The sequence below is a fragment of the Agelaius phoeniceus genome, chromosome 2, assembly GCF_051311805.1.
Source record: "Agelaius phoeniceus isolate bAgePho1 chromosome 2, bAgePho1.hap1, whole genome shotgun sequence".
NCBI lineage: Eukaryota > Metazoa > Chordata > Aves > Passeriformes > Icteridae > Agelaius > Agelaius phoeniceus.
Genome location: NC_135266.1, coordinates 73,040,528 through 73,068,317, shown reverse-complemented (window position 1 = coordinate 73,068,317; position 27,790 = coordinate 73,040,528). Strand labels below are relative to the sequence as shown.

At 40.7% G+C, this 27,790-nt stretch overlaps 1 protein-coding gene across 1 annotated transcript in view; it reads left to right on the top strand.

Annotated features, from left to right (window-relative positions):
• Window positions 1-24,111, top strand: part of FGF9 (fibroblast growth factor 9) — a 29,509-nt gene extending 5,398 nt beyond the window's left edge. The window contains exons 2-3 of the mRNA XM_054651432.2: window positions 2,584-2,687; window positions 21,210-24,111. Coding sequence (XP_054507407.1) covers window positions 2,584-2,687; window positions 21,210-21,455 — 350 coding nt within the window. The 3' untranslated portion in view covers window positions 21,456-24,111. The remainder of the gene's footprint in view (window positions 1-2,583; window positions 2,688-21,209) is intronic.
• The last annotated feature ends 3,679 nt before the right edge of the window (window positions 24,112-27,790 follow it).

Below are 27,790 nucleotides of genomic sequence, written 5' to 3'. Positions count from 1 at the left end.
TCCTCTCACCTGTGAGCGTGTCGGGAGAGCAGGGCCAGCATTTATGTCAGGCTGGTGTCCTGCACCATTCAGCATGGTCTGAGCTGGATCACGTAGAAGAAGGTGTGTGAAGGGCTGATGTGGGCATGTAGGAAAAAAATAGCTTCCCTGAAACTTTCTTCCTATCCTTGTGAAGGAATGGATCTTTGAGCATTTTCCTTAATAACACCAGTTATTAAGGAAATGCAGTTCAATGCAGTGAGAAGAAATTCAGCACCCCATGTACTGAGTTATTTCCTCTCTACTTCTCTTCCTTTCCACATTTTTTAGCTATAAATAGGGCCCTAGCTTTCAAAGTTTGGAGTTGTCCTGATTTTCATTTCATACAGCCTCATTTTGAAGAGGGTTGTCTATTTTAATATCTGGTTCAGGTCCTAAGTACTATCTGTATATTATAGAAACTATACAGTGAAAACATGCACAGAACTGTGGGACAAATGCAATCCTTTAGCTGACAAGACTTCTGTAAGACTGGATGCTTGGCCCCAGATAATCTCTTGAAGGACTTAATATGGCACATAAAACTTGCTGTGAGTAGGCTTTTGAGTATTTCAAATGAAGAAGTCTCTATTCTGATCTCAAATATGTGCATGCTCTTTGCCAAGTACCTTAAATTAATTTTCTGCACTTACGATAGGACATGACAGTGCCTTTTTTGTTCTTCTGATGCAGTAAGCAGCATGGATTCAAATATTTGAAATGATGACAGCAATTAAAGACTACATGTGGACTGATATGAAAAATGCCAGACTCACGAACTTAGCTATAGTAGTGTCTAATACACACTTAATGTAAGATTTAAACTCAGTTAAAATTGCTTAGTAACATGTATCAAGTAATATGATATTTTGGTAAAAGCTTTAGAGAAAAAAGCCTTAGTAAGAAATCTGAAAGTATTGCATGTCCAGATATAATGGGAATTTTAAAATTGTTTCAATGGATCAATTGTATCTGAGACACTACATATACCAGAAAAAAGGCCTGCTGCCACTTTATATTACTTAAATAATTACATAGTGGCAAAATATTTCCTCTCAGTATTTTTTATTTGTGCATATATAGAGAATAATTTAAAATGACCAGGCCTTAAAGAAGGGTTATCAAAACAATAATACTGTGGTGTTTGTAGTGCTGAATAATATATAAGGTAATGATCAATACTCCCTTACAGGGAATACTTTTCATCTTTACATTAGCTTGGCTATAAATTTTCCCTATTGGCTTCAACTTGTGCTGTGTTCAATCTCTGCAATTCATGCCTGCTATTGATTAGTGCACAACTATTTTGTGGGAGATGCCAAATTAATTGTTTAAAAAAGCCTTGAAAGTGCTTTTTTATTGGCCATGTGAGGCTCAACACACACTATACTGTTATTTCATTATTTCATATACATATAATTTCCAATAAGCTTTAAAAATAGTTATGCAGTGTACTTATACATGAAAATTCACATAATGTATTGAAAATGCTACTCTGTACAGGACACACCTTATTTTGTGACTCAGAAAGTAGCATAACACAGCAGCATGCTTCTGAATGTTGCTGGACAACTTCCTGTGAGACCATTACAGTGTTAGATGAGCACTCCCAAATAGGAAGAGATTTCAATTTTTTAACACAGGATTACTAGGCTTATGCTAGATTTCAGCAGTAGCATCCTCACTGAAGAGGTAAGCAATTTGCAGGGAAGGCTACTAGAAAATCCCCAAACCCTCAGAACCAGATGAGCCAATACTTGATACAGATACTTGTACTGTGCACATGGGTGCTGAACCTTGGAGATTTGCAAAAGCAGTGCTTCTCTGCGAAGTATTCTTGTTCCTAAGAGAACAAATGTTGGTGTAAGTTTGCTGTTATTTGCATGGGAAAACTTAATCATGTATGCACTATTACACTTAGGTGTAGGATGTTTTAATGTCTGAATTTTAGATGAGTAAATGATAACACACCAGAGAGAATGGTTACTATCTAAACAGAAATGCATGACACTGGACTATACTAAGGATTTTCATTTCTCAAGCCTCTGGAAGATCATACTGTGAGTAAATCTTTCCCTGTATTTCTGATTCATTGATGTCTGAAAGGAGATCTTTTGGTTCCATGTGTAACATTGCTTTATTTCACAATTCCAATTAAAATGCGTTTTTTCAGAATTTATTTTGCAAGACAAGTTTCATAGGTTCCTCATTCCTGCTAATTTTGGCAAACTAAAAACTTTATTTTTTCTCTGAATATATTATCTGTTGTGCAAATCAGAATAACTGAGCTTAAGAGCTACGTGTTTAGGAATGATGAGAAAGATTGGGGGCAATCTCTAAATTTGATACATTAATGCTGTTTGCAGTGCATCATTCTAACAAAGACCCAAAGTACTTGAAGTATTGTATATTAATTTTGTCCTCATCTTCCAAACAACTCAGAAAATGGGAAAAAAGCAGCCTTGAAAATAGCTGCTTGACACTCAGGGATAAGTCATTTATGGGGAAAAAAATCTTTCAATAGGAACAACTCATACATTGTTTGTTTTTTCCTTCATTTCATAGGTATACTGGAATTTATCAGTATAGCAGTGGGCTTGGTCAGCATCCGAGGAGTCGACAGTGGACTTTACCTTGGAATGAATGAGAAAGGAGAACTGTATGGCTCGGTGAGTTCCTGCTAGCCTTGGGCAGTTACAATCCTTACATTCTGTGGGGGAAACACTGGCTAGCTCCTACAAGCTCCCATTGCACTATGTGTGTGTGCTGTATGAGCACTCTTTCTGCTCTGAATATCTTGCAATCTAATTCGAAACAAGACCCCGTGGGTGACATAATGAATGTGGGAGAGGGAAAAGGTGACAAAATCAGGAATGAGTAATAATGCAGATGAATGGCAATTTAGATACAAACAATAGAGACTGATGGCCAGAGCTGGTCACTGAAGACTAAAGGATGTACTCTAAAGTTTGTAAATATCTCCTGTCAGTGGAAACCTAAATCCAGACAAAGTAGATTCCTTTTGTGTGTAGGCAGAGAGCTTTCTAGGAATTGACAAAATAAGGTAGAGGGGGAGGGAAAGGGTGGCATATGTGGATGAGAGAATGAGAAACAAGAGTATGACAGAAGTTATAAAAAGTATAGGAATGAGGGCAAGAGGCTTGGTGATCTTGTCCTGAAAGTTTCACTGGTGCTCCCTGAGGGATGGCAGCAGGAGTGAGTAACGGGTGTGAGGGAGGAGTAAAACTTGGTATTTCAGATGTGGGAGTCTGCCAGCCTACCTGCAGCTGATGGGTGACTGTTCTTAGCAGCATGGGCTGTCTTCCAGCAGAACAGAGAGAGAGGGAGTGTGTGTGTATGTGTGCATGTGTCAGTATGACGTGGCTCTTACCTGGGACTATTGGAAGCATCTGATGTACAACCGGCTTCGTACCCTGGGTAGATCGTGGGCAGGTTCATCTGAAATTTGGCAGATAATTCCCCAGACGGTAGAAGGCAAGCTCTTCTAGCAGGTAAATATCAACCTCCAAAGCTTACAAGGACAAGAGAAGCAGTTGTATTTGAGGAAAAGGATGGCAGGATTGAAGGATAAACAAATATCTGAGGCGAAAGAGAATATCTGAGGCTACAGGGGTTTATTAGAAGCAGAGGAGAAGGCTACAATGATCCATTGATTGTGTAAATGTTGAAGAGAAACACTCAAAAAGAAGTTAAAGTGGTAGAGAAGGGCTTTGAATGTAATTGAAGACACCTGTGTCACAGGGGAGTAGCAGTAACAGGGAGAAGGGTGGGGATGGCCGTGAGAGTAGGAGAAAACATGAGATGATGGCTGGGAATGGGCAGGTGAAAACAGAAGGGATAAGAGGGAAGTCCAACTTCCATGTATATAATCCATGTAGAAGTGTGAGCAAGTGAAACTGGGAAAGTCCAGCAGAAGTGTTTCCATAAGGGTGTCCAGGTTCACTGATCTCTTTCTAGAAAAATTTTGTGTGAGAGAGATGAAGAAGATTATCTTCTCAACAAAGAGCAAGCTAGGTGAGGAAGCCGGGAGATGCAGTGTATATGGGAGGCAGAAAAAGAGGTGGTAAAATGAGGGGCAAGGCAGGGATGGAGGATGAGTGGACATGGGAGAGGGGGAGATGCAGAGGTGGTGAGAGCCAGTGAGCGGGAAAGGTCAAAGAAACTGAATTTAGCATAAATGTCAATAAGGAGCAGGTAAAGTTTGGAAGGATGGAGAGGGAGTGAGAAAAGGAATTGATGCAATGACAGATGTAAACCAGTTGCCTGTGAGGAGCAAGTTGTCATAAGTCATAATCGTTGTGCAGCTGATGAATGTGATAAAGAACTAGCAAAGTACATCAGGTTCAGTTAGGCAGCAAAAAGGCAGAACAACAACAGTAATATGAATCAGTAATATTGATAGTCATCAGTAAGAGTAATTGTTTCAACATATAAACACAGTGAATCAGTTACTCTGCATTTCAGATATTCTGTGACAGGAAATGTGGTTTTTGATAGGACTTAAATGCATAGACTTGGGAAAGCAAACGTTACATAACTTTCCTGTGCAATTTATGTTTTGTATTTGCAATATGTTTGGCTGTCAGAGTGAATTAGTCAAGACAATCTTTGCTGAAGAAATATACACAAGAAATTCTTTGTAAATTAGTAAACTCACTGCATTTATAAAATAGTTGTTCACGAACAGCAGTTCTAAAGGAGCCTGCTTTCCTAAGGAGCTGTGTCTCACAGTACAAGGCATGGGTCTCTCTGATATTCTGTCTCTGCAGTAGCACAAATTCCCTAGCCTTTTGTGTTTCTTGTATGGAGAAAGGACAGTGTTAGCTGTCCATGCTCACCAGACTGTCAGTTTGCAGGGATTACATAGCTCACCACTCCCAAGTGGGATGTGCAAATAATTTCTCTTCTTTACCCTGGCTCTGATTAGTTGCAAAACTGATAGGAACTTAATTTTCTTGAAGACCTTTGCCTTCTAATTGAAACTGGTTGACAACCTAAGGAGAGACAAGCAGGCAAATGGATGTACAGTATAATTGGATAACCTCTTTTTCCTAAGAAATGACACTAAAAATATGAAGCCATTCATAATGTAGAACTGGCAATCTCTGAGGCTAGAATACAAAGTTCAGGTTAAAATCTGATGGATGATAGGGCTTATTGTCAGCCTCCAGAGATGGGACATAGTAAAGAGTGATGGTAATTGAATTACATTACTTCCAATGAAATATAACCTCTAATGGCTACTCAGTGTGATGATGCTTTAAAGCCTTGTCAACACTAGCAATCCTAGTGCCTATATTTCAGCAACTGTCAGCTCCCTTAGAAACACTGAGATAAGCAGGCCTCAGAACAGATTTTTGTGTATAATTGGCTGGACATTTTTAAGTGACAGTGTTTTGCTTTTGGTTTTGGTAAAAAAATGCAATTAATTGAAAGTGAAGTTCTCTGATGGGAATGAATTTGTTGCTTGAACCAGAAGCAAGTCACAATCCAGTGCAGAATTATCTCTCTGGCAAAGTAGATCAGATTAAAAGAAATTAGTTTTGAGACTGATGTGTGGTAGACTGTGAAAAAGTTGAATCAGTTTTTCACCTGCATTAAGCAGACCAATCTCTTCAGCTGAACTGCTCTGTAGCACCAGTAAGTTGTCCTTGTGCTGCTGTGCTGTGAGGTGTATCCCTCTGTCTTGGTTTATTCCCTAAGGGCTGTGAGCAGTATCAGCTTTGTCACCTAGCAGATACATTTAAGACACTGTGGCTGTGTTTCCTAAGATGGGAAACCCACACACAACTGAGCAGCAGCCTAGGAAATACTTGGTCTTGCTCTACATCAGCATTGGGGATCTAAGTAGGTGCTTAGATTCACAGCTTGTGAGGCATTCAGTACTTGACACTATTGGAATATGTGCCCTGTGTCTCACACTATCATATTTATATTCTAATTACTGCATGAAAAATACATTAGGCATGAGCCAAATCAGTGACCTAAAAGACCTCTATCCTTCTATATTTGTATTTGAAACATTTGACACAGGAAGATTTTTTCCCTGCATAATTGTGATGCCACTGGAGATGGGACATATGGCAAAGCAGAGCAGCCAGGATGGGTGATTGCTGCCAGTTTTCATGAAAGACAACAGTAGAGGCAGTTTCAGCATATCCTGATCCAGTCACATCCCTCTTGGCCTTCTCAAAGTTTTGCTTTCCCCATAGATTAGCTGCTTGACAAGCTCTTCCCATCTCCCCACTCTCACAGGGGGCAGTTCCTGCTGCATTTTCTGGTCAGAAGAGCACAGTGCCTCTCATGCTGCTTTCAGGCAGAAGTGTGACATAACGTGGCTGTTCTCAAATTCCTCCTCATGCCATGGATTTAGCCAGGGGAAGCTGAAAGGCACCATGCACATGGTGCTGCAGGGGAACCATTGGTAGCTACCTAACAATGACTCGGAGCCTGGTTAGTGACAGCAGCTTTCCCTCCTGCCTCATCTGTCCCTGCTTTCCCTTTACCTTGCCTTTCCCTGGCAGCCTGCAGCTATGACTCATCGTGTTTCACAGCAGCTACTGTGCTTGCCACTGGAAAGGAGCAAAAATGCAAACTACAGATAGGACCCAAAGGGGGTTAAGACAAGACGTGAAGACCTTTTCTTTCCCAAGTGCCAAACAGCTTTTACCAACATGTCTGGCAAGGAAATTAGCAAATGTGTCTTAGCTATGTTCCTCAGGGCCATACCACTGAGGGAGGGAGGTCTTTCTGATCTGATCCCACAACCTTCATGCTTTTGTAGGCTGTTCCCATTGTCATGCTGCCCTTGGGAATATTAGCAGCTATTGTAACTATTACAGTAACAAAATATTGTGAATCACTCTCTAATTTTCTTCCAGCCTGTGTAATAGTAACTGTGTTAATCATTTAAATGGTTTGCTGTATTTCCATCCTTTATACAGCAGTATTTAGAAGTGCTCCCATCACTCTGGCAAGGTACATTGCTGAGTTTATGTCATGCCAGTCATTATACGGTCAAATACTAATTTGAAAACCTAGCAAAAAATGAATATTCCAACTGCAGGCTATCCTCTGATGGAGTTCTGTGCTACCTCAAGCACAGATCAAGCAGGAACATGGGACACCCTTGCCTCAGCTGCCCTGGCTGTCCTGGGCTTTTCTGCAGCAGAGAGCTGTGCTGCATCTGACTGCTGCCATGCCCACTCACGTCACTGATCTCCCACAGACATGCACCTGCCCCATTCCTCTCCCAGACTGAATATAAATAAATTTTTTTTGGTGGTGGGTGTAGTGAGGCACAGGAACAGGTTGCCAAGAGACACTGTAGATGCCCCATTGCTGAAAACATTCAAAGTCAGGTTGGACCAGGCTCTGAGCAACCTGATGTAGTTCAAGATGTGCATTGCAGGGGGGTTAGACTAAATGAGATTTAAAAGTCCTTTTCAACCCAAACCGTTCTGTGAAATGCTGGTGCCTCCACTGCTCCTTGTGCCCTTGGCAGGTGGCAAAAGACAGCTCAGGTTGGTGCTCAGGAGGAATTTTGGTAGTTGCAAGATCTGGAGCAGCCACCAGGAAAGCTGTGCAGGTGGGGAGAGGAAGGCAGGAGTGGAGAGGGAAGAGTTGTTGAGGAAGCGGGGAAGAGTGCTTGGAAGGAGAGCTCAGGGCAGCATACAGAGCTTCATTTACTCACAGAGCAGCTGGGACAGAGCTGAAGAGCTCAGATCAGGAGCCAGGGAGGGAAGCTCCACACCTCTGGGCTGCAGACTTACAGGGTGTGTACTGCAAGGTGAGATGTAGGAACGCTTTTAACAGAGTCATAAATTGCTGTCCTTCAAAAAGTGAACTGAAAGCTTGATCTGGGAGACTAAACTAGCCTTTTGCTCCTGAAACACTGGGGAGAGGGTGGAGGAGGAGGAGAGAGAGAGAGAGTACTGTCCTTGAAGAAACATGTTTTCCCAGTAAGTGTGCAGGGAGGTGACGATATGCCTCTTTATTGTCCCAGCAGGGCTGCACCTGCAGTGTTTTATGCTTTTGTTTGGGTCCCCACAGTCCTGGAAGGGCTGTGAAGCTACAAAGACTGGTGAACAGAAATTTTTCTGATAAAAAAGGACAATTTGTCAAAGTTTACTGAAAATTGCTTGGTGTAGGCAAGGATTTCTTTGGCTGCATTCTAAAAATATCTTTAATGTTCCTGTGCAAATAAAGGAAGGGAATTGTTCAGCCTTTCAAATGGTAGGTCAAGGTGCACGGAAACAACACGAAGAAAAAAGCAGGTTGAAAGTGCATGTTGGTAACAGCATTTGGGCCAGGTATATAATTACTACAGGTGTTTAAGAACTGGATAAATAAATAAATTACCCTCCAGTACCATCACACTTTCCTTTTAAATACCTCTGATCTAAAATGATTCCATGTGTTTCAGATTGATTTTTTAAAAAATAATAATCTGAATTATCTGTTCTCAGTGTCCAGGTACCACAGTTGGCATAAGCCTGGAAACAGAACAGTCTCAGTGCACAATTTTTGGAAGAAGAATTAAAAGCAATTTCCTTGAGTGAAGGCAGAGACTTCTAGGCTGAGAGTGGTCAAATCCCAGGAGGGATAATGGCTGTGGCACCTGGTTTAATGCCCTTCTGCTTGTGTTAGTATTATTATTTACAATAATAAAGTGGCTTCTGGTAAATGGTATAAATGGAGAGACAGAGGGTGATTCCTGTGGCAGCTGGCTTGTAAGGAGTGGTCAGGCTTTCTGCACAAGCAGCTTTGCTCAGGAAAACCTGGCACTCCCATGATCAAAAACCCAATGGTGTCTTTTACTGACTACAGCAACTCGTGTCTCCCTGGGTAAATCTGCTTTAAGCAGGAGACTGCAAGAAGCAGGCCTGTAGTTAATTTGATGGGCAAACTATGAAGAGGCCCAGTTCAAAAAGGTGCTTATGGCTCTGAATGTTAAGGAAATCTGAAACTTTGTCAGACATGCAGAAATCTTGTGGAAGTGGTATCCCAGCAAGGGTGAAACTGCATGTAAGGATTTGAAGATTGTGAAAGCTGGGCAGAGGGTCTGCAGAGAATGGGAAAAGAGCAGGTTGCAGAAAAGATTATGTCTTAGAGATGTAGAAGCATGGGCATGAAATGGAAATTGATGCAATAAAGCTGATTTGGGCCCTGAAATGTGTACTTAAACTTTTATAAGGTGAAAAGTTTTTAAGCTATATACCTGGAAAGGGAACAGAAGTCTTTACCAACATGATGTATTCAGGAGGGAGTGTAAATGCAATACAGTTTGAGTGTGGATGCTAGCTGGGCTAGCCCTGTCTCTGATAAAATCCTTTGGGTGGTAACATGTGTCTGGGCAGCTCCCTGCTGTGGGTTGAACAAAGGCAGTAGGGGCAGCCAATACTGCTACTGAAAGAAGTGGCTATTTTCCCTCCAACCATCCATCCCCTCCCTTTTGCTGGCACAAGTGTTTCTTTGCTGCCTGGGGAATTGAAGTACAAAGCTGGAAAACAGATCTGGCCAAGCAAAAGGGCTTCAGCCACAGTGGTTCCCTTCCAAGTCACTGGAAGGTGCAGCACAAAGGTGGGAGCAAACCCTGGGTGAGGGAGTGTTTGCTTCCCTCTGAGGCAATTTCCAGCCTCCAGTGTGTGTGTACCTGGGGCTGTGTACTTTGTGTTTGGCTGCAGGGCTATCAGTCTGGCTTGGGATGCCCTTGGGACGTTAGGAACATCCTTTTAAATGGAAGAGTAGAGGAAGTACATGCATGATGAGTTTACTGAAGCAGGATAAATAGTTTCAGGCAAGCATGGTATTTTATTTTTGGTAGGAATACCTTTTTCTAGAAATGGAAAATAGTGCTAATCTTCAGGGCTGTGTTAGGTATGACCTACAAAAGAGAATGTTTGTTACAGTGGGTAGAATGAGTGTTATTAGAAGACTTGTATGATAGATGGTGAAAACTCTGAAGAGAAGACAGCAATGGGGAGTGCTGAAAGGTATTAGACTGGAGTGAAGCTATTAGTGGAGTTTTTATGGATTGTTCCCTGGACTGATTTTATTCCCTGGTTTTATTAGGGACATTAAACATCTTGTCATAAAAAGGTAGTGGTGTGTTATTGAAATTTTTGCAAAGCTGGGAAGTATTTTCAGCAGAGGAGGCAAACTCACAGAATAGTCTTGGTACCTAAAATATTTACACACGAGGAGAGCTCTATCAGTGCCACTCCATACAACACTAGGAGGATCCAGTCTAAATACAAAATGAAGTTTGTCACTGCGTTAAAGAAGATGAATTGAAAGCAAAACAGGTACAGAAAGGGCATGCTGGGATGATCAGAGGGATGAAAAGACTCAAATGATAGACTCTAAAGATCTTGACTTAGCCTGAGAATGAAAGCTGAGAGGGTATGCTCTTGCTCTCTGTAAGTACTTTGAGGTGTAACACTAGGGAGGAAAAAGAAGTCCTTGAAATAGAGTACAAGAATGTATAGGTTTGAATGGGTCACAAGAAAGCTTAGGCTGCATAATGAGGAAGATTCAGGCTGTGAGGAAATGGGTTTTTGAGTTGTCCAGAGGGATTTTTGCAGGGAGGTGTAGATGAGACATAAATGCTTTCTCTGCACTGTACAGTAAGAAACAGCTTTGTGACTGTGGAAATTTCCTTTGTGGAGGGTATAGATCTGAGAAAAGTCCATATACTTGAGTTACCTCATCTACTTTACCCTTGCAGATAACCAATCTTAGAATTAGGATGGGCAGTTTTGCTGAAAGCTGGGTACTGTTAAATGGTGTTCCCCACAAGCACCAGCATGGGGAATGAGGCAGGAACTGCAACCTGCTCAGCAAGGTATGAAGGAATCTATAGAATAAAAGGTCTTTTGAGATGTGGGCACTGGTTTAGGAAAAAATGATAGGTCAGTACACTTGACACAGGTGATATGGGAGAAAGCTTTGTGAGAAACTGCAACTTTTGTGGTTGTTTTTGAACTATGGCTTCAGTCTTTTTTAAATCAGAATTTCATAGACTTGAACACTGTCACCAAAGAGGGACACTTACTAGTACTGTTCTGTGAGATAGATACTACACTTTTCCTCAAGTCTATGGTCTTCCTCAGGAGACTTAATTTCAAATGCTCACTAGGTCTGAAGATAATTTTTTCTGGGACAAAACTCTCAGTGATCTCCCTGCCTTGGTCTGCAATTCTATGTTGATCTTGGATTCTCACTACATGCCTGGGACAGGACAGTATGAGTAACTTCTATATAAATTATGTGTGTGAGTGTATGTTTGTATATATATATATATATACACACATACATACATATACATATGTTTATGTGTTTATATGTGTATATAAAAGCTAAGCTTTGGTAAAGTAAGATCCTACTCAAACCTTAGTTTAATGATTTGTTTTTCCCTAACTAAAGATGTCTGAAATTTTGTGTTCTCATGAAAACAGGAGGCTAGAGGTGCTGCTTGAGGAGGCAGCCAATGTAACCTTGCAGGAAGCCTCTTCCAGGAAGGGCAGTTCTGATTCCCTGCTAGTGCTGCATGCTTCTGCTTTCTTCCATGCTCCAACACTGGCACTCATCTCACCTGTCATGAGATCAGCTGAGGGATATAAAGCCACAGGAAAATGTTCAGCTTCCTGAACTGGCTTGCTGCCTGTTTGGGCAAGCACTGGGGCTCAGTGGGAAAATCAGGTGCAGTGTGGGATGGTTGATGGGTTGAGCACCATGCTTTCAACAGCAGGGAGTTGTTAAAGTGGCATAACTGCACTTTAGCCCAAATCATACTCAGCAAGCAAGAGTGGGACATCTTCAGATTCTTTTCTTTGGAGTTGTGTAGTTCCCTGTCACTGCAGCCCTGAGCCTTTCTGGGGCTGGCTGTGCAATGATACAGGGGTGTGAAAAGGTTCAGTGCCTTTGGTTGATCTGAGAATACTGTGTTGAAGTGACATGCTAAAAGCATCAGCAGCAGTGACACACTGAGATGTGCTTGGGGATTATTCACTGCATCAGATAAAGATCAGATGTGCTCTGTTTCTGATTCAGGAGCCAGTGCAATGTGAATGTGGTACTCTCTCCCACTTTGCCATTCATAATACCATTCATAATTTCAAAGAGAGAGTAGAAAACGTTTGCCCTGTGGGGACTTCATTAGGGATTTTGACTAGGTTGAGATTAGCTTTGCAGTTTGACTGTGCTTAGGCTGATTTGGTGATGTGCAGCAATGTGGTTCATTTGTGTCACATTCAAAACCTTGAGAAATGAAGCTTGTTATAGTGCAAATCCATATTTTCCCCTTCTATAAGGACCTTTTGTTTCTTTTTTCATTCATTTTATACTGGCAGATATCTGATTTGAGGATAAGATTTTATATTTGTGTTCCACAGGCTGCTGCTCAGGTAAAACTTGTGTTCTAGTGTGGACGCTGCATACTTTTGAGGTCTGGCCCAGGCTGCACATCTTTAATCTGCTCAACTTTGCTCTTCAGATTTAACACAATTATAGAGACAGTTGTGATCAAGAGAAATTTTGACTTGATTCTATTATGGTCAAAATACCATTGCCTTCAATGGAATCAGGATTGGACCTGCTCCTGTGAAACCACCAATTAGTTTCATGGTTGTGTCAGCAGATCCCAATCAAGATAAGAGCTGTATTGTATTCATCATTTTAAAAACCTAAATCTAGACAGGGTTCCTACCTATGAGAGTCTGCAATCTAGAGGCAATCTTTTAACATATAATCTTACTCTTTCATGACAAGGAGGATTTTGTCCCATTGATGCCTTTGTTAAGACATCATATAGTATATAATCTGAACTCAGAACAGGAAAGTTATTGGAGAAGACTTCAGCAGAATCTTTTTATTTATTTTAGAATATACAAATGTTGTAAAGTTTAAACAAAATAGCAGGGTTTTTCCCTTTTTTACTTTAAAAATCCAATTTCTTTGGAAGATCCATGTTTGCAGGTGCCTGGAAGAACAACAACCTGGTCTTTGAGCTCTTCAGTCACTAGTTCTGTTGAAGTTGTTACTATATATCTTTTGGGTTTTTACAGACAGAATGACAACTTCTTTCATCAAAGCTGAAATTAAGTGCATGACTGAAGTTTTACCCATTGAAAGACAGGCCCACTGGTGTGCATGTGAGGAGTAGGGGTCTCATGAAGGACCAGAGCCTCCACTGTTTCCCAAAGGCTGGGTCAGCTGTATCACTGACAACATAAGTCATGGCATAGCAGCACCAAAGATGTATGGATTTTCTGAGAGATATTGAGGAAATACCCTTTATTCTACTCAGAAAGCAAGATACTAAAATTGTGTAACTAAATCCAAGACTTTTTGGCAGGATTGCCCCTGGGAAAAGGAAGGGGGGAAGTGTCCAAAAAGTCACCCCTGGAGAGACTGTTTATGAGAAGTGTTTGCCAAGGGAGGGGGCACTGCTGTCTGAAAAAAGAAGCATGACATCTTTTCTTCAGCAGCAACTATTTGACATGCTGGCCTTCCTTCCTGTCCAAACAAGGTGGGAAATCAAAAGGCCTCATTTTTAAACAATTTAAACTGAATAAGCAATTGAGCCCTGCTAGGTAAAGATCACAGTGTGCCAGTCCTTTGTTGTAGTGCCCACCAAAGCACATAGTTTTAAAAATTTCTCTGTGAAGCTTGTTGGTTTTCAAACCCCAGTGGCTATGTGGCATTTCAGTGAGGATCTTTCCAAAATGTGATAGCTTGTGATGCTGTATTTGTTTTATGACCCCCATCCAGAATGACAATGTGATCAGTAATGTCCTTATTCACTGAGCTAGTACCTAGCTGGTAGCTTTGCATAAAATTAATAGCAAAATATGGAGACAGGCTTTTGTTCATCAGTCCTTGACCAAATCATCTTGCTGAAAGAATAAATCATGAATTACTTTTATAATGTATATTTATATCACTACATATGTATAATAATTATTTGGTCCCTGTGGCAAAGTGTTTCATGAAGGGTCCTGAGCATTCTGCTCTTTTTATGATGCCACCTGGTAGCTGAGAGATGAGGTGATTCGTTAATGGTGGATAAATCTCTTTTGTGGGGTACTCACTGAATGTAGAGGCTCATGCAGATTAAGTACTTCTTATCCCTCACTTTACAATGTTTTCTGCATGTGAGTTTAGCTCACTTAAACAGCACTTTTTGCTGAATGAGGTCTATCTGTTCTTTAAAGCTGTGTTCTGTGCTTAGAGAACCGCAGAACAAGGCAAAAAATACTGACAAAACACTTTGTTCCATCTTAGTTGGATTTAAGGCAAGCATGTTTTATTTACAAATCTCTGTCTGGGTAAAACCTTAACTGGTATTCAGGCTAAAGACTGTGTAGCTGTAGGGTGGCAGCCCTGCTTTGAAATACAGGTTGTCTTTTGATAGAAGAGAATTTGTGGAGTGGGGAGCTGGGGAAGGTCAAGTTACAGCTTTCAGTAAATCTGAGCATGCCTGAAATGGTTCTTTTAATGTCTTAAAATATTTGTTGCCTTTTTATCATTGCAAGGCTGATCCATGTTCCATTTAAGCTGACGGGAACCCTTCTCCCATCTTCTTTAAAAATTGGCTCTGGCCCCTGTATCAGATTTCTGAATACCACCTTGCTTTCTGATTCTTGGAAGGGTTCAGCCAAGCGTTATGAATTAGATGCTTAGATAACATTGATGACTGCAGTTCTTTATTGTGCCAAGGGAATCAAAAATAAAGTAGAGGTTAGAAGTGTGACTAGTAAATGACACAGTGTGGGCCCAGATCTGCTGGTGTGGAAGGGAGGGGAACAGACCTGCTTGTTTATTTGTTTTCTAAGAGTCGACTTTGTCCTGGTCCTGTTCTGTTGTGGTGTGGAGAAGGAAGCTCATCAGCTTCCAGAGAAAAGACACTGTGACAGCTTATGTAGCCTGAGATCTGCCCCTGGAGTTTTGTCAAGACTTCCAACAGCGTCATGAGCAGATCTTGGGTGTTTAGGTGAAAATGAGTTTTCATCTCATGCGCTTGGCTGAGCAGATATAAACCCAGCCTTTGTGAACTTAGGCATGGCTGTTGGTGGGCTGCCTATCCTCAGGCACAGTGGGGCTGCTCGTCCCATAATGATTTCATGTCCAAGGAGGGAATGCTTAAGGCTTGACAGATGCTGCAAACTTGAAATCTCAAAGGAGAGGATATCAGTAAAACCAAGAGCTGAGGAGTTGGCAGTGGCAAAAATGGATGGAGGCCTAATTGGCATCTCATCCTGCAGCTCACATCAGAAGAGCTCTGTAAACAGCCCTGGTGTAGCACAGTGCTCTGTGCCAGCCTGGTCTCTCCAGAGAAGGTTCTTGATAGTGTGGAGAGCAAGGGAGCAGGAGAAGAGTGGCAATGGGACAAAGGGCTGAAGCCCTGAAATCCCTCCTGCACTGACAGTGTCCTGGGATTTTACTGTTGGTACTGGGGTCTGCTTACCGTGCTCAGGAAGTGCTGCTTTTCTGTTGTCTGCATCAGGGCCTGGAAGTACCACAGGGTCTGCATCTATGTAGGTGTTGTGTGGTGGCTTTTGGCAATCATGATCCCAAGGGGTTCAAGTTCTGCTGGGTCTTGGGATCTTTACAAACTTTTTGTATGAAAGATGCTAATAATTAAGCACCATCATTACTTCTGCATGGCAGCAGCACAGAACAGACACGCTTGATTTTTATTTTGTAAGTGGGGATTGATGTATAATAAAAACTTTATACAAATTAACGAAGAGGTTTAGGGGAAGCAAGTAAGATGGATACTGGATGTACTCTGTGAGAGTACAAGGTGACCTCAGGTAGGGAGAATGCAGTTGCCTAACTGTGGTTTTGCCAGGGACACCTTGCCTGATTTCCCTCATCTTATTTAATGTGCCATGGAATATGAAATGTATATCAGTGGCAGCATTGGTGCCTGACTGCTTGTCTCTCCTCTGGCCCTGAAGGCTTTCCTGCTAAAAGGCTTTTGGAGAGCTACTGACACAAACACAAAAGCCAGTCAGCTAGTCCTCTTGGCAGACTATTTTTTTCCCCATTTATTTCATGTTCTGTCAAATTATCAAACAAAGCATTCTGAAAAGAGGCTGCTTGGAGAAACTCATCAAAGAAATCTCTGTGACACTTACCAAGTCAGACACACAGTGTGCAGGCCTTGACTCACACTGTGGTCTAATTTGGAAAAGAAAGTGGTGCTGCTTGGACACTGGTATTTGGCTTCTCATTGTGGCTGGAGGTAGTTCACCCAGCCAGAAACAAACAGGCTGAGCATGAGAGTACAGAAAATGCCACAGCAAATGTTAAGCTAGACCTTTATTTATGACAGCTCTGGATGAGTGTTAATTATTAGCTGAACGTAGTGTGTTCTAGAGGCTGTTTGCATTACAGCATGGGAAGGGCCAATGGCATGTAAAATGTGTGTGTTGGTAGGCAGAGCAGCAAAGCTTCAGAGGAGAATAGGGCTTTTCTTTGTTTCCCTTCACTACATACGCAGTTTTCAGTAATGCCATGTAGCCATAATGAGGGATTTGCATGAAATTACTCAGGGGATTATACATATAAACATGACTTTTATTAAGACAGGGTGGATTAACAAGGTGTTAGTGTGCAGCAGGTATACAGGAAGTGTTGACTACATCAGATATATTTCTTGTTAATAATTGTTTGGACTTCTGGATTAGGTGTTGTCTCTGCTGAATCAGTGTAGCAGTTTGCAAAAGGGAGAACTACACATGGCATAGAACAGAGTAGTTTGCTTGGCATGAAAGGTACTTGCTGTGACTTTAGGAATGATGGTCTGAAGAGGCTTTCTTTTATCAGATTACAAAATAAATTGAAGTTTTAGCTCCATTGGGTTATTTAAAAGAAAGAAAGAAAGAGTATTGATGTGTTTTATATCGGACCCTGTACTGTTCTTTCAAGTAGCAAGCAGCACGAATGTCTTACATTCTTTAGAGTCATGAAACCATTCTCTGAGCAGTATACATGTGTTTTACGTGTTTCTACTTATTTGCAATTAACCACTTCACATGGATAGCTATTTTAAAACAAGCTAGCAGAACTTTCATTTGATGCCTGTAACCATGCACTTTATTACTTTAGAATCTGACTTTTAATCAATCTGCCTGGAAATAGCATAACATAATTATTTTCTTTCCTTGTTAGGTGGTGGAGAATGTAAAAAGGGAAAGGGGTCCTGAGCTTGCTAACACTGACCAGCCATTAGCAGTTTTCTGAATTTAATCTTTCTCGGGGTTTTGTCTTTGTAATATGTGCATCTTTGTACAATGTGATTATTTGCACATTCTGAGTTAAATAACAGGTTAAAAAACCAAACAGGTGAAGCATGGAAATGTAGCAAAATGAAAATCAATCACTTTGTAGTTGAATACTCTATGAACAGCTCTCACAGAAAACATGTGGAATGTGGTGCAACATCTGATTTATATAATTTTGAGGTCACCTCCTTATTTGGCCCTGAATTAAATGATTTGAGCAAGGCAGGCAGCCTCCCCTTTCACAGGAATGCAGGTTACTTTCCATAGCTGTTCCAGTTGGGTATGTTTGGTATTTGTGTCAGCTTTCGACAAAGATGTCCAGCAACTTTAAGTATGGTGCAAGGAAATATTTGCACTGGAAAATTGATAGAGAAGTCAGTTGCTGGAATAAAGGTATGCAAAAATTGCTGTATTGTAGGGCTAAATCTTGCTCTTCAAATGTGCATAGAGGGACTTTCTAAAAGTCATAGCCAGAAGGAGAAATGTGATCAGGAAACACCATATCCTTTCCATACTGGGAGAGTCGGTTTAGAGCAAGACTTTCCCTTCCTAAGATGGAGAGACAATAGGGTGATGTTGGCAGGATGGACCAGCCTCACCTCTGTGTTATGCTCATTTCTGGCTGGAATAAAGACCTGCATACTTAAAATGTGAGCATAAGGTATTAATGCTATGTAGGGCTATGGTGGTACATGGTTTAGGGGTAGGCTCATCAAGTTTAGGTCAATGGTTGGACTCTGGGATCTTAAAGGTCCCTTCCAGACCAAAGGATTCTGTGATTCTGCATAAATGACTGTTCTGGTGGATGTTGATTTCTGTCTGTCTTGGTATTAGATGAGACATCATTGTAAGACTCTCCTAGGGCATGGGAAGAAGGATATTATGGGATTTCAGTGTGCCACATTACTTACAGGATCTGATCCAAAGTTGTCAACACTGATTTACTCCAATAGTGTCTGACCACAACCAGAATTTCTAAGTCTCCTAGAAGGAAAAGGCTTGACTGTATAAAGAAATAATTTAATTTCTTTTAAAGGGTAATTGTTAATGTCCTGCCTACCTGATCCCACATTCTGATTGCTCTGTCATGTTCATGTTGAAGTATTTGCCTCACGTTTGTACATGAATTTCTGAGAATTTTGAAGGACAAAAGAGATGTAGCTGTCTTGTAAGTGAATAGAAAGTTAAAATAGGATAAGCTTGTAAAATGAAGATTGAATTTGTGAGCTTGAAATCCATTTAACTCATCCAGAGTGCAGTACAATGCAAACCCTGATTCAGGGTCTGCTAGTTATGTGTACCACAGCACTGTCATGATCCATCAAACCTGCCAGATAAAGAGAGGCTATTTTAAAATTTCTCCTTCAGGGCATGGGGAAGTAGTTCTTGCAAAGATAGAAATTTATGATGATGCTAAAAAAAACCGCAGATGAAGTGAATAATTAATGAATTCACGACAGGACTGAAATATCTTCCTAAAATGCTGCTATTTTTAGCAGGGAGTTCTTCTGCAGTGCTTGTCATGTGATCCTATTGCCTTCTGAGAGCAGGAAAACAATTTGAATTAGTTTCTCTTTCCCCACAAACTTATATAAGTCCAGTATATAATACTCCTTAGCATCTGAATCTGCCTTAGGACAAACACAGATGATTTTAAACCTCATGCAAAATAAACCACTAATGAAATCTATACTTAATCCTCTCTGCAGCAGATTACCTTTTATAATAGTTTGTACTTTTGAGGCTGTGCAAGGGGAATACTGCAATGGGTGTAACTGGCAGCTGCTGCTGGTCTGGTGATGCTCAATGCGGCTGCAGTTTCAAGCTGGCAAAGGACATAGAGGCAATTATCAATAGGAGGTTGCAGGGTATGGCCCACAGATAAGGATTTAATGTGAACAGATTTGTGCTTCTTTTGCCTACAACCATTGTAGACTATTGCTCTGTTTGAAGTAAAAAAAAAAAACAAACTAAAAAAATTAAATTGAACTAAAAAAAATTGAACTAAAAATGTCAAAGTCAGGAATTACTCTAAAAAAAAGTTATCACATCCACAAAGGGATATGGTCACTGCCACAGTGAATTTTCAGGTGTTGAACATGTGAAACCAGGTCCTGTCTGGGATTTCTACTTTCTGAGTGGTAATGAGGTACCCATTAAAGGGGAAGTCAGGAGCAGCTTACTTGCTGCCTTTCTTGCCTACTGGAATTGCCACAAATTTAATTTAAAATAACCCTCCAAATCCCAAACCCTCAGGTGTTTGGGAGGGCTTGAGGAGGACTCTGTCTTTGCAGCTCAATACCCAGTTTGTACAGGTGCAGAGGGGTGTTGGCTTCCTTTCCCCATTTGCACAGGGTTATTTCCCCCACAAGGAATACTTCCTGGGTGTCTTCTGTAAGGTATATAGGGCTCCTTGGGCCTCTCTTGTCCCCAGCCCAAGTGGGCTGCCCTGGGAGCAGAGTGCTTGCCACACAAAGCAGCAGTGAAAACATCTGGGCCAAAGCACATTGGTTTGGGAAAGGGTTGTGAGCTGAGTCTCAAGCAGCAGAGGTGGCTGCAAAGGCACCTGCAGCTTCAGGAAAGCTGCTGGGTTTGGTGGTGGTAAACCTTGGGAAGCTCCTTGGTAAAGTCATGGAAGGTGGTTTCTTAGGGGTGCTTGAGCTGTGGCTCCTTAGTTGTGTGCAGGCACAGGTTTATGCCTTAGTTGCCATACATTGCTGCATCTGGGCCTTGGTCTCTGTTTTCCCATCTCCATGCTCCAATCTAAAAGAACTATTTTAAGATTTAATGTCTGTAAAACACATGTACTGTATGGAGCCTTGTAATAATTAGAAATGCATCCTCAGATGGAAGCTGGGTATGGTTGATATGAGTACTATTGAAATGAGAACTTGTTGCAAAAAATACATTGAGTTATCACTATTTTTTTCTTGTGCCTGGTGAAAAGGCTATTTTCAGGCTTATTTTTCCCAGCTTTCCATCAGCTCTCCCATGCTCACCACCTTTTTTCCCAGTAATTTGTGTGAGTCCTTCCTAAAATGAGTCTGGTTATCAGGTGGCTGTGTTTTAAGCACTCTATTAAGCAATTTTTTAAAAAAGAAATTTAAGCAATCTTAAGGATGTGGAAGGCAACACACAGACTGAAGAAGTGGGTCAACTGGAAGGAGTGGGATTCTATGGTGGCAGGGGGATCTGATGAATGGTTGATATCCTCAGTGGGTCCTGTCCTCAGTAGGATGGGACACAAGGATGACCCTGACAATGCAAACCTGGAGGGCTTTTCCTTGCTTACTTCATCTCAGCACACAGGGTTCATGTTTCGGTTTGAAGCTCTGTTGGGTTGTGTCTTCATGATACAAATAATAAATCAAATGAAGGCTAGCAAATTGCATGTCTTTAAATTAATGAAATGCACCAAGTTCTCCATGCGTTGAAACGACATCGAGATTTTAAGACTGTAAATTTTATTACAGCCCTGCAAACTGGTTCTAATTTCTTTTATTTATATCTGTTTGTTTGAATGCCTGCACTCACCATTGAAACAATTTGTTACAGAAGTCCAGTAAGGTCTTGTAAGCTGCTTGGGAGCTCTCAGAAATGAAAAGTATCTGTTTTCATCTTTGTTGTTATGGTATTGATTTGGGCAGTGAGGCTTTGAGAGTCATTTTTGCTTCACATAGAATTATCCACCCTTCTGACTGCCTCCTGAAACACCCAGCAATACAGATCTTCGTAGCTAAAACTGGGAGAATTGAAATAGTTTATTCTGCAATTTATTGAGGAGATACCAGTTTCAAGCCATTAAAGTAGTGATTCTTTAACAAGTAGCTTATTTTAGTGGCTGTCTCCTTACTGCTCTTTCTTTTCTTTCCACAGGAAAAATTAACCCAGGAGTGTGTATTCAGAGAGCAATTTGAAGAAAACTGGTATAACACATATTCATCAAATCTATATAAACATGTGGACACTGGAAGACGGTACTACGTTGCGTTAAATAAAGATGGGACTCCAAGAGAAGGGACTAGGACTAAACGGCATCAAAAATTTACACATTTTTTACCTAGACCAGTGGACCCTGAGAAAGTACCAGAACTATATAAGGATATTTTAAGCCAAAGTTGACAAAGACAATTCCTTCACTTGAGCCCTTAAAAAGTAACCACTATAAAGGTTTCATGCGGTGGGTTCTTATTGATTAGCTGTGTCATCACATCAGCTCCACTGTTGCCAAACTTTGTCGCATGCATAATGTATGATGGAGGCTTGGATGGAACATGCTGATTTTGTTCTGCACTTAAAGGTTTGTCCTCCTGGAGGAGAGCCTATGCCCACTCGCTTGATTTAGTACGAGAGGGAGCGCGAGAGAGTGAGTGCGAGAGAGAGAGGAAGGGAGAGGATGAATGGGAGTGAGAGCGTGAGAGAGAGGAGCCGAGGGGAGGAGGAGGGTGAAGAGGAGGAGGAGGAGGAGGAAGGCCTGATGCATGCTGGGGAATAGACACGCTTTTAAATTTTTGATCAGTTGTACTTCGTCATATATCAGCATAGCTGCCATACTTCGATTCATCAGGATTTTTGGCTGGTGGCCTGCTCAAGTGTACGCTGCATTTACAAAGGCATGGAGGGTGCAGTCTTACTTAAACAAGAGACTTTTCAGTTAATCGCTCTCTGGGTCTCACCCCACTGAGTTTAAAGCAAAGACCTCTTAGTAAAAAAAATAAAAATAAAAAGTTAAATTTATTTATAGAAATTCCAAAGGCAACATTTTATTTATTTTATATATTTATTTATTATATAGAGTTTATTTTTAATGAAATATGTACAGGCCAGATAGGCATTTTGGAAGCTTTAGGCTCTGTAAGCATTGAAATGGCAAAGGCCACTATGAACCTGTGGTAAATTCATGCAAGTAAATATAAAGGTGCATGGATAAAAAAAAAGCCAACAATAAAAAGGTAATAACAATAATAAATTCTAGTGACCCTCATGTACTAAAGGCGACAATCTCTTTTGTGCCCGTATTATTGTACAAGTATGCACACCACTCATGACACTGAGTCCTCACTCTTCTGACTGCTTGTTTCATAGCTTACCCCAGAGGATTAAAGAGAAAACTGGGTCTTCAACTTTTTTTTATGTGTCTGTAATATTTCCTCTCTGATAAAGTGACTTCTTACATCATTGTAAATTTCACAGCTGTGGAAAATATAGGGGTTGGAATATATTCTACTTGTTAAAACCTATTGCAGATTATACCAAAGCTAGATGATAAATATGCTATTTTTTTTCCTAAAGAGAATGCCAGAAACAACATAAGTAATACCAACAACAATTATACTAATTTTAAGATTCCACAAAGAACACATAAATATTTCAGAGGGCAAGAACCAGGTTAACAGGATCACTCTTGTAAACATGTTTATTTGTGCACTTGACTATCTAGTATGAAATTATACAAGTTCCATAGGGGTCATTGTAATACCTTTTATGGAAAATTGCTTTCAGTGTGAACTGTCATAATACATGATATTAGCACCCTTCCTAAAGTAAAACTTGCAAAATGAAACTAATAAATCTCTATCAATAATGACAATGAGGGGGACAGTATTAGACTTATTTTTATTGTTTTTCCTAAAGTATGTTCAAATATTCATGAACCCTAAGTGAGGAGACAGTATATAATATTTAAGGGTATGTAGCATTTTAAGATAAGCACACGAACACATTGATTAGCAGTTACCATTTGGAAATTAACCCTCAGGAAGAGGCATTTTTTCCCCTAATACTCTGAAGAAAAGAGGAAAAAAAAAGAGACGAAAACCATGTTAGGATCCATATGAAAAATGCATTTTGTAGTTGTTTTATCCCTTAGGATTTCAATCCAGTGCCATTAAGTTGAGTGTAGCCTTCACCATTGGATATGTTGGGAGCAGGGCTGGTCCTGACACCCTAGCTGTCTGCATACGCACGGGGGCTCCTTTGGAGGAGTGATGCAAAAGGTTGTAGCCTAATTGTAATTAAGAAATTTTTGCTCTACAGCACCCTTGTCCATCTGATTTATATGGTTTGAAATTTATTTCTGTTCTGGAATGACCTCTGGCTCAGTGTGCTGAACAAATGTTCCCTGTCCGTGCTGAAGCAGGTAGGAGGAGCCATGTCTCAACCGGCGATATCAGTGATCTCAAACACAACATGGTGTTTTGTTGTGATTGTTCATGGATGATAAAGAGACGTAAATTACATTAGTTGATTTGTAGGGTACCTGTCTAGGGACTGTTATTGCCTGGGAATTTGCAGCCTTCAGCTGCAGCCCACACATTTGTGTCCCAGCCTTTGGGGCTCGGATGGTTTGGCTGCTGTGGGTCGGTTGGGTGCCGGATCATTCGTGTGGGCGATGCAGAGATTGTAGGAGAAGAAAAGGCGCTCCTGGGCAGGACCAAGGCTCACTGCTCTGTGGTAAATGCATCAAGCCCACCATGAGGAAGGGAGGTTGCAACTCTCTGCTGTTTCAGTAAATCTGACATACACCAGGAAATTATTTGCAAAGGTTAAAATGACTCTGAGTCGAGGCCGCAATATTAGGCCACAGTTAAAGTCTTAATGTTAAATTGACTTGGAATTTTTAGTCATAGGCTAATCATTACTACTAGTTAACATGTTTTATTTAATTTATTTTTTTTTTGTATTTTTCTACAGAAAGGATTAAACTCAAGAAAAATGTTATGAGTTTATGGCAGTCCTTCTAAATAAACTGTAACCGATTTACTCGAATAACCCGTAATGGTGTGTAAATACTGACTTTATGTAAATATAGAAACGTGTAATTTAACTTAGGCATTACTGCAAGACTGGACGGCCCAGGAGCTGGCAGTTTGCCACTCCCTGCAGGTTCACTGGGTCAAATTTGGCCTGTTTCGGGTAGCGAACAACAGATTCTGTTCAGTCCCTTGTGTAAAATGAGTGATTTCTGTTTGTTTTCGGGTGGGGGATGGGCAAAGCCATTGTCACCTGGGTGCTGCTCAGCTCCTTTGCCAGGAAGGTGTGAAGGGGTATGGACACCCTCCTGCTCCTTATGTGATCCTGCTAAATCAGGGCTGCAGAGAGCTGACACGGCAAAGCAGGGAGGCTTGCAGTGCCTCTCCTCCTGTGCTGTGGACAAACAGAAGTCTTCACCTTCTAGTCCTGCCCATCTGGCACCTTTCTCAAGCTCTAAAATTGACCTGAAGAAAAATCTGAGGGAAAAAGAAAAGAATGATTGGTGTTATTTTTACTTGGTATTCTGTAATGGTGTGTAAATACATACAGAATTCTGTAATTTGTATAAATATATTGCTATAGAATTTTGAAAACTGGTATTATTTGCTTGACGTCCCTTCAGAACATTTTCTTATAACTGTGCACATGTGTAATAATGGGATGGCAGAGAGATGTCCTTGCTTATTCCTAGAAAGAGTGTGAGAATATTCCAGGAAGACAAAAATCATCAATATTTTCTATCCCTTTTTGCTAATTTGGAAAAAAGCAGGGAGATGTCTTTTTGGCAAGAATTGTATTAGCGTTCCACCTGAAGCAGATCTGTCTGGGCAAGCAGAATGGCCCAAAAGATGATGGAGATCCAGACCAGTGTTATAATATGGGCTGGTGTGGAGCTGCATTTGGTAATGTGTAAGGCAGCACTCTCAAACATAGGTGGGGGGAATGAAACCTGGCAGAGCTGGGCAGTGCGGAGTGGAAAGAGAAAAATCCTAGGAAAATTTCCTTAAGTTTCTACCAACCAGTGCAGGACTCAAACTGCCTGCCAACTGGATGGAAAAAAAAAAGGTGTATTTTGAAAATGACATGAGATGTGGAGGCTGGAGATGAGACTCTGGCCTAAAAAATCAAGCTCTTCTGTTTTCCCCCTGAAAATAAGATAAATGTGAGTTTAATAAATATGCAAATAGGAAGGAGTTAAAAAGATGCTTCTGAGGCAGTTTCTTTGTGTACAGAATATTGCAAGAGGTAAGAGAAGATGCTTCTGCAGCATGCCTTTCTCAGTCCTAGCTTATGCTCTGCTCTGCCTCTTGTACCGAGTAAGGAAGTGTCTCTAAGGTTCAGCTCTGTTACTCATGATTATAGGAGTAGAAATGGATAGGCTGTGAGCCATGCTGAATACCTTTTTGTATGAAATCCTGTCCCACCTAGTGAATTCTCACAAGGTCCCCATGAGGTACACGAGGAAACCTCGAGAAGAGACCAGGCTCCTTAAAACTGCAGTTTGCTTTGCAGAAATGGAGAGATTCCAGATTCTTTGGAATTTTGATGAAAATCTTGGAAACTCAGACCTCTACTCATTTAGCTGTGTATGTGCAGGCAGCTGTATTTGTAGGTAAACTGAGGAAAGAAGTAGACAACCATGTAATCCTCAATATTCTATTCCACGTGGCCCATTGTTTACTGATCTGAGAATAAAACCAGAAGGCTTCTGTTTTCCAGAATTTTATCTCTGTTCTTAAACTGTTAGAGCTCTCCATGGGTTGTTCACAAGTCAGTTCTGTCCTGCCTTTTTGTTATCTTTTACCTTTCCATAACGCTACAAGATGGTTTTCCCAACTGGCCCTCAAGTAAGTTCCAATAGTAAAAACTCATCTCCTCTTGTCAAGAAGCTGGAAGAGCCTGCCCTAGAGTTTGTTGCTGAACTCTTTGGCATTAAAGTATGCAGGTCATGGATAATTGGCACCTTAAATCTAAGTCTCAAAAGACAATTAGTGATTAGAAACAAAAAATTGTGAAGGTGTCTGGCCAGGTCAGATGCCAGAAGTTTGAAAGCAGAAAATATTTAATGGTGTTCTGGAAATTTTAAGTGAGAATAACAACCAAGTTCCGCCTGCAAAGTAATTTATAAAACCCAGTCTTTTTGCTTTTTTCCCCTCACGGTTTTCTACCTTTAATATCTTTTGTGTGTGGTTTTTTCTACCCAATGATAGTGAAAATGATTATTTTATATTTTCATTCATGATTTCTGAAGTCCAGCTGCCTTTGTATAATTTTTCAGAGTTATTCTGGTCTGAACCCTGGGGCAGGAAAATTGCCATGTGATTCTGGGTTAAGATAGAGGATCACAAGCCTTGCAAAGATGCTGCTCTTGTGCTCAGAGTAGCTGTTAGCAGTCCATAGGATGACCTTTTCTTACCATGTCTATTACATGGAGGGCAACAACATTAATTGTACTTTAATACCTTGTATGTTGTTGTTATCATGGGAGAAATCTTTCCAAATGATCCTCAAGTCATGCCAGCTTTATTAAACCTGCATCTGTTGCCTGAACAACCTCTCACAAATATCCTGTCACAGAGAGCTGTGTATAAAATAAATTTTAGCTCTATATTGTTTAGTGATGCAAAAGAGATTTCACTTCATAGCAAAAAACCAAAAAAACCAAAAAAATCCCACCCCCCAAAACTAAAAATACCCCACCAAAAGACAACAACAGCAGAAAACCTCAAAAAAACCCCACAAGCCCAAAAACCTGCCCCCCTTTTCCTTTAGGTTAAGGGAAATTATTTTTATGTGCATCACTCACAACTAGCAACTACATAGCCAAAAGAATTCTGGAATTAGACTGAACTGTCAAAATGTTTCTCACATTTCTGTTTTTTTGAGAAATCACAGGCAGTCAAATTATGCTGATATGCAAAATATGCCCTGTAGATATTTTTTTCCATGTCCAGAGGGTCTGGATTTATGTATATCTTACAGTTGGAGGCAGTCAGTCTAGGTGAAAAGAGCATTTCTGTAATGTTGGAACTCATTCATTTTATTGACAAGCTCCCCCTGCCCCCGCAGAGGGTAGCTTTAGTTAAAATTATTATTGTTATTTCTACCCTTGTTGAGAGAGTAGATGTAAACATTGAAACAGTGTCTTGAAATACTCCCTCACAGCTGCGCTCTTGAATGCATACTTCTTTCTTTTGTATTTCTTATGTAGCATGATTTCTATTGCTTTTTAGAAATCTTTATGCTTGTTATGAATGTCCACACACAGAAGTGGTTGCAGTCAAATTATCTATCTCTGGCTTCTTTGGTTAAGCCAATTTTCTAAATCTCTAATGTTTTGGCTGGCAAGGCTGTAACTTCTCAGGCAGGACTCTTATTTTTCCCTTTCTCTTCTTTCTGCTACAATCCATGTTTTTTATTCTTGGACTGTAGTTAATTTCACAAACCTTCACAAGGAACTTGTATGGTAGGTCCGTCTTATCTTCAGTCCTAGGAAGCAGAAGACTTGCTGGTAAACAGTTCTCTGTGCATTTTCATCTTTGATATATTGTGTGATTTGGCTTCAGAAGAAATCAGTGCTTGCATCTTCCCATTCAGGATGGTTTGGGTCTTCATCATAGTGTGTCCTAGTGTCACCATTAGAAGGGTGTTCAATATATAATGTCAGTTTATTTGGATATGGTGTATCCATTCCATTTCTCCTT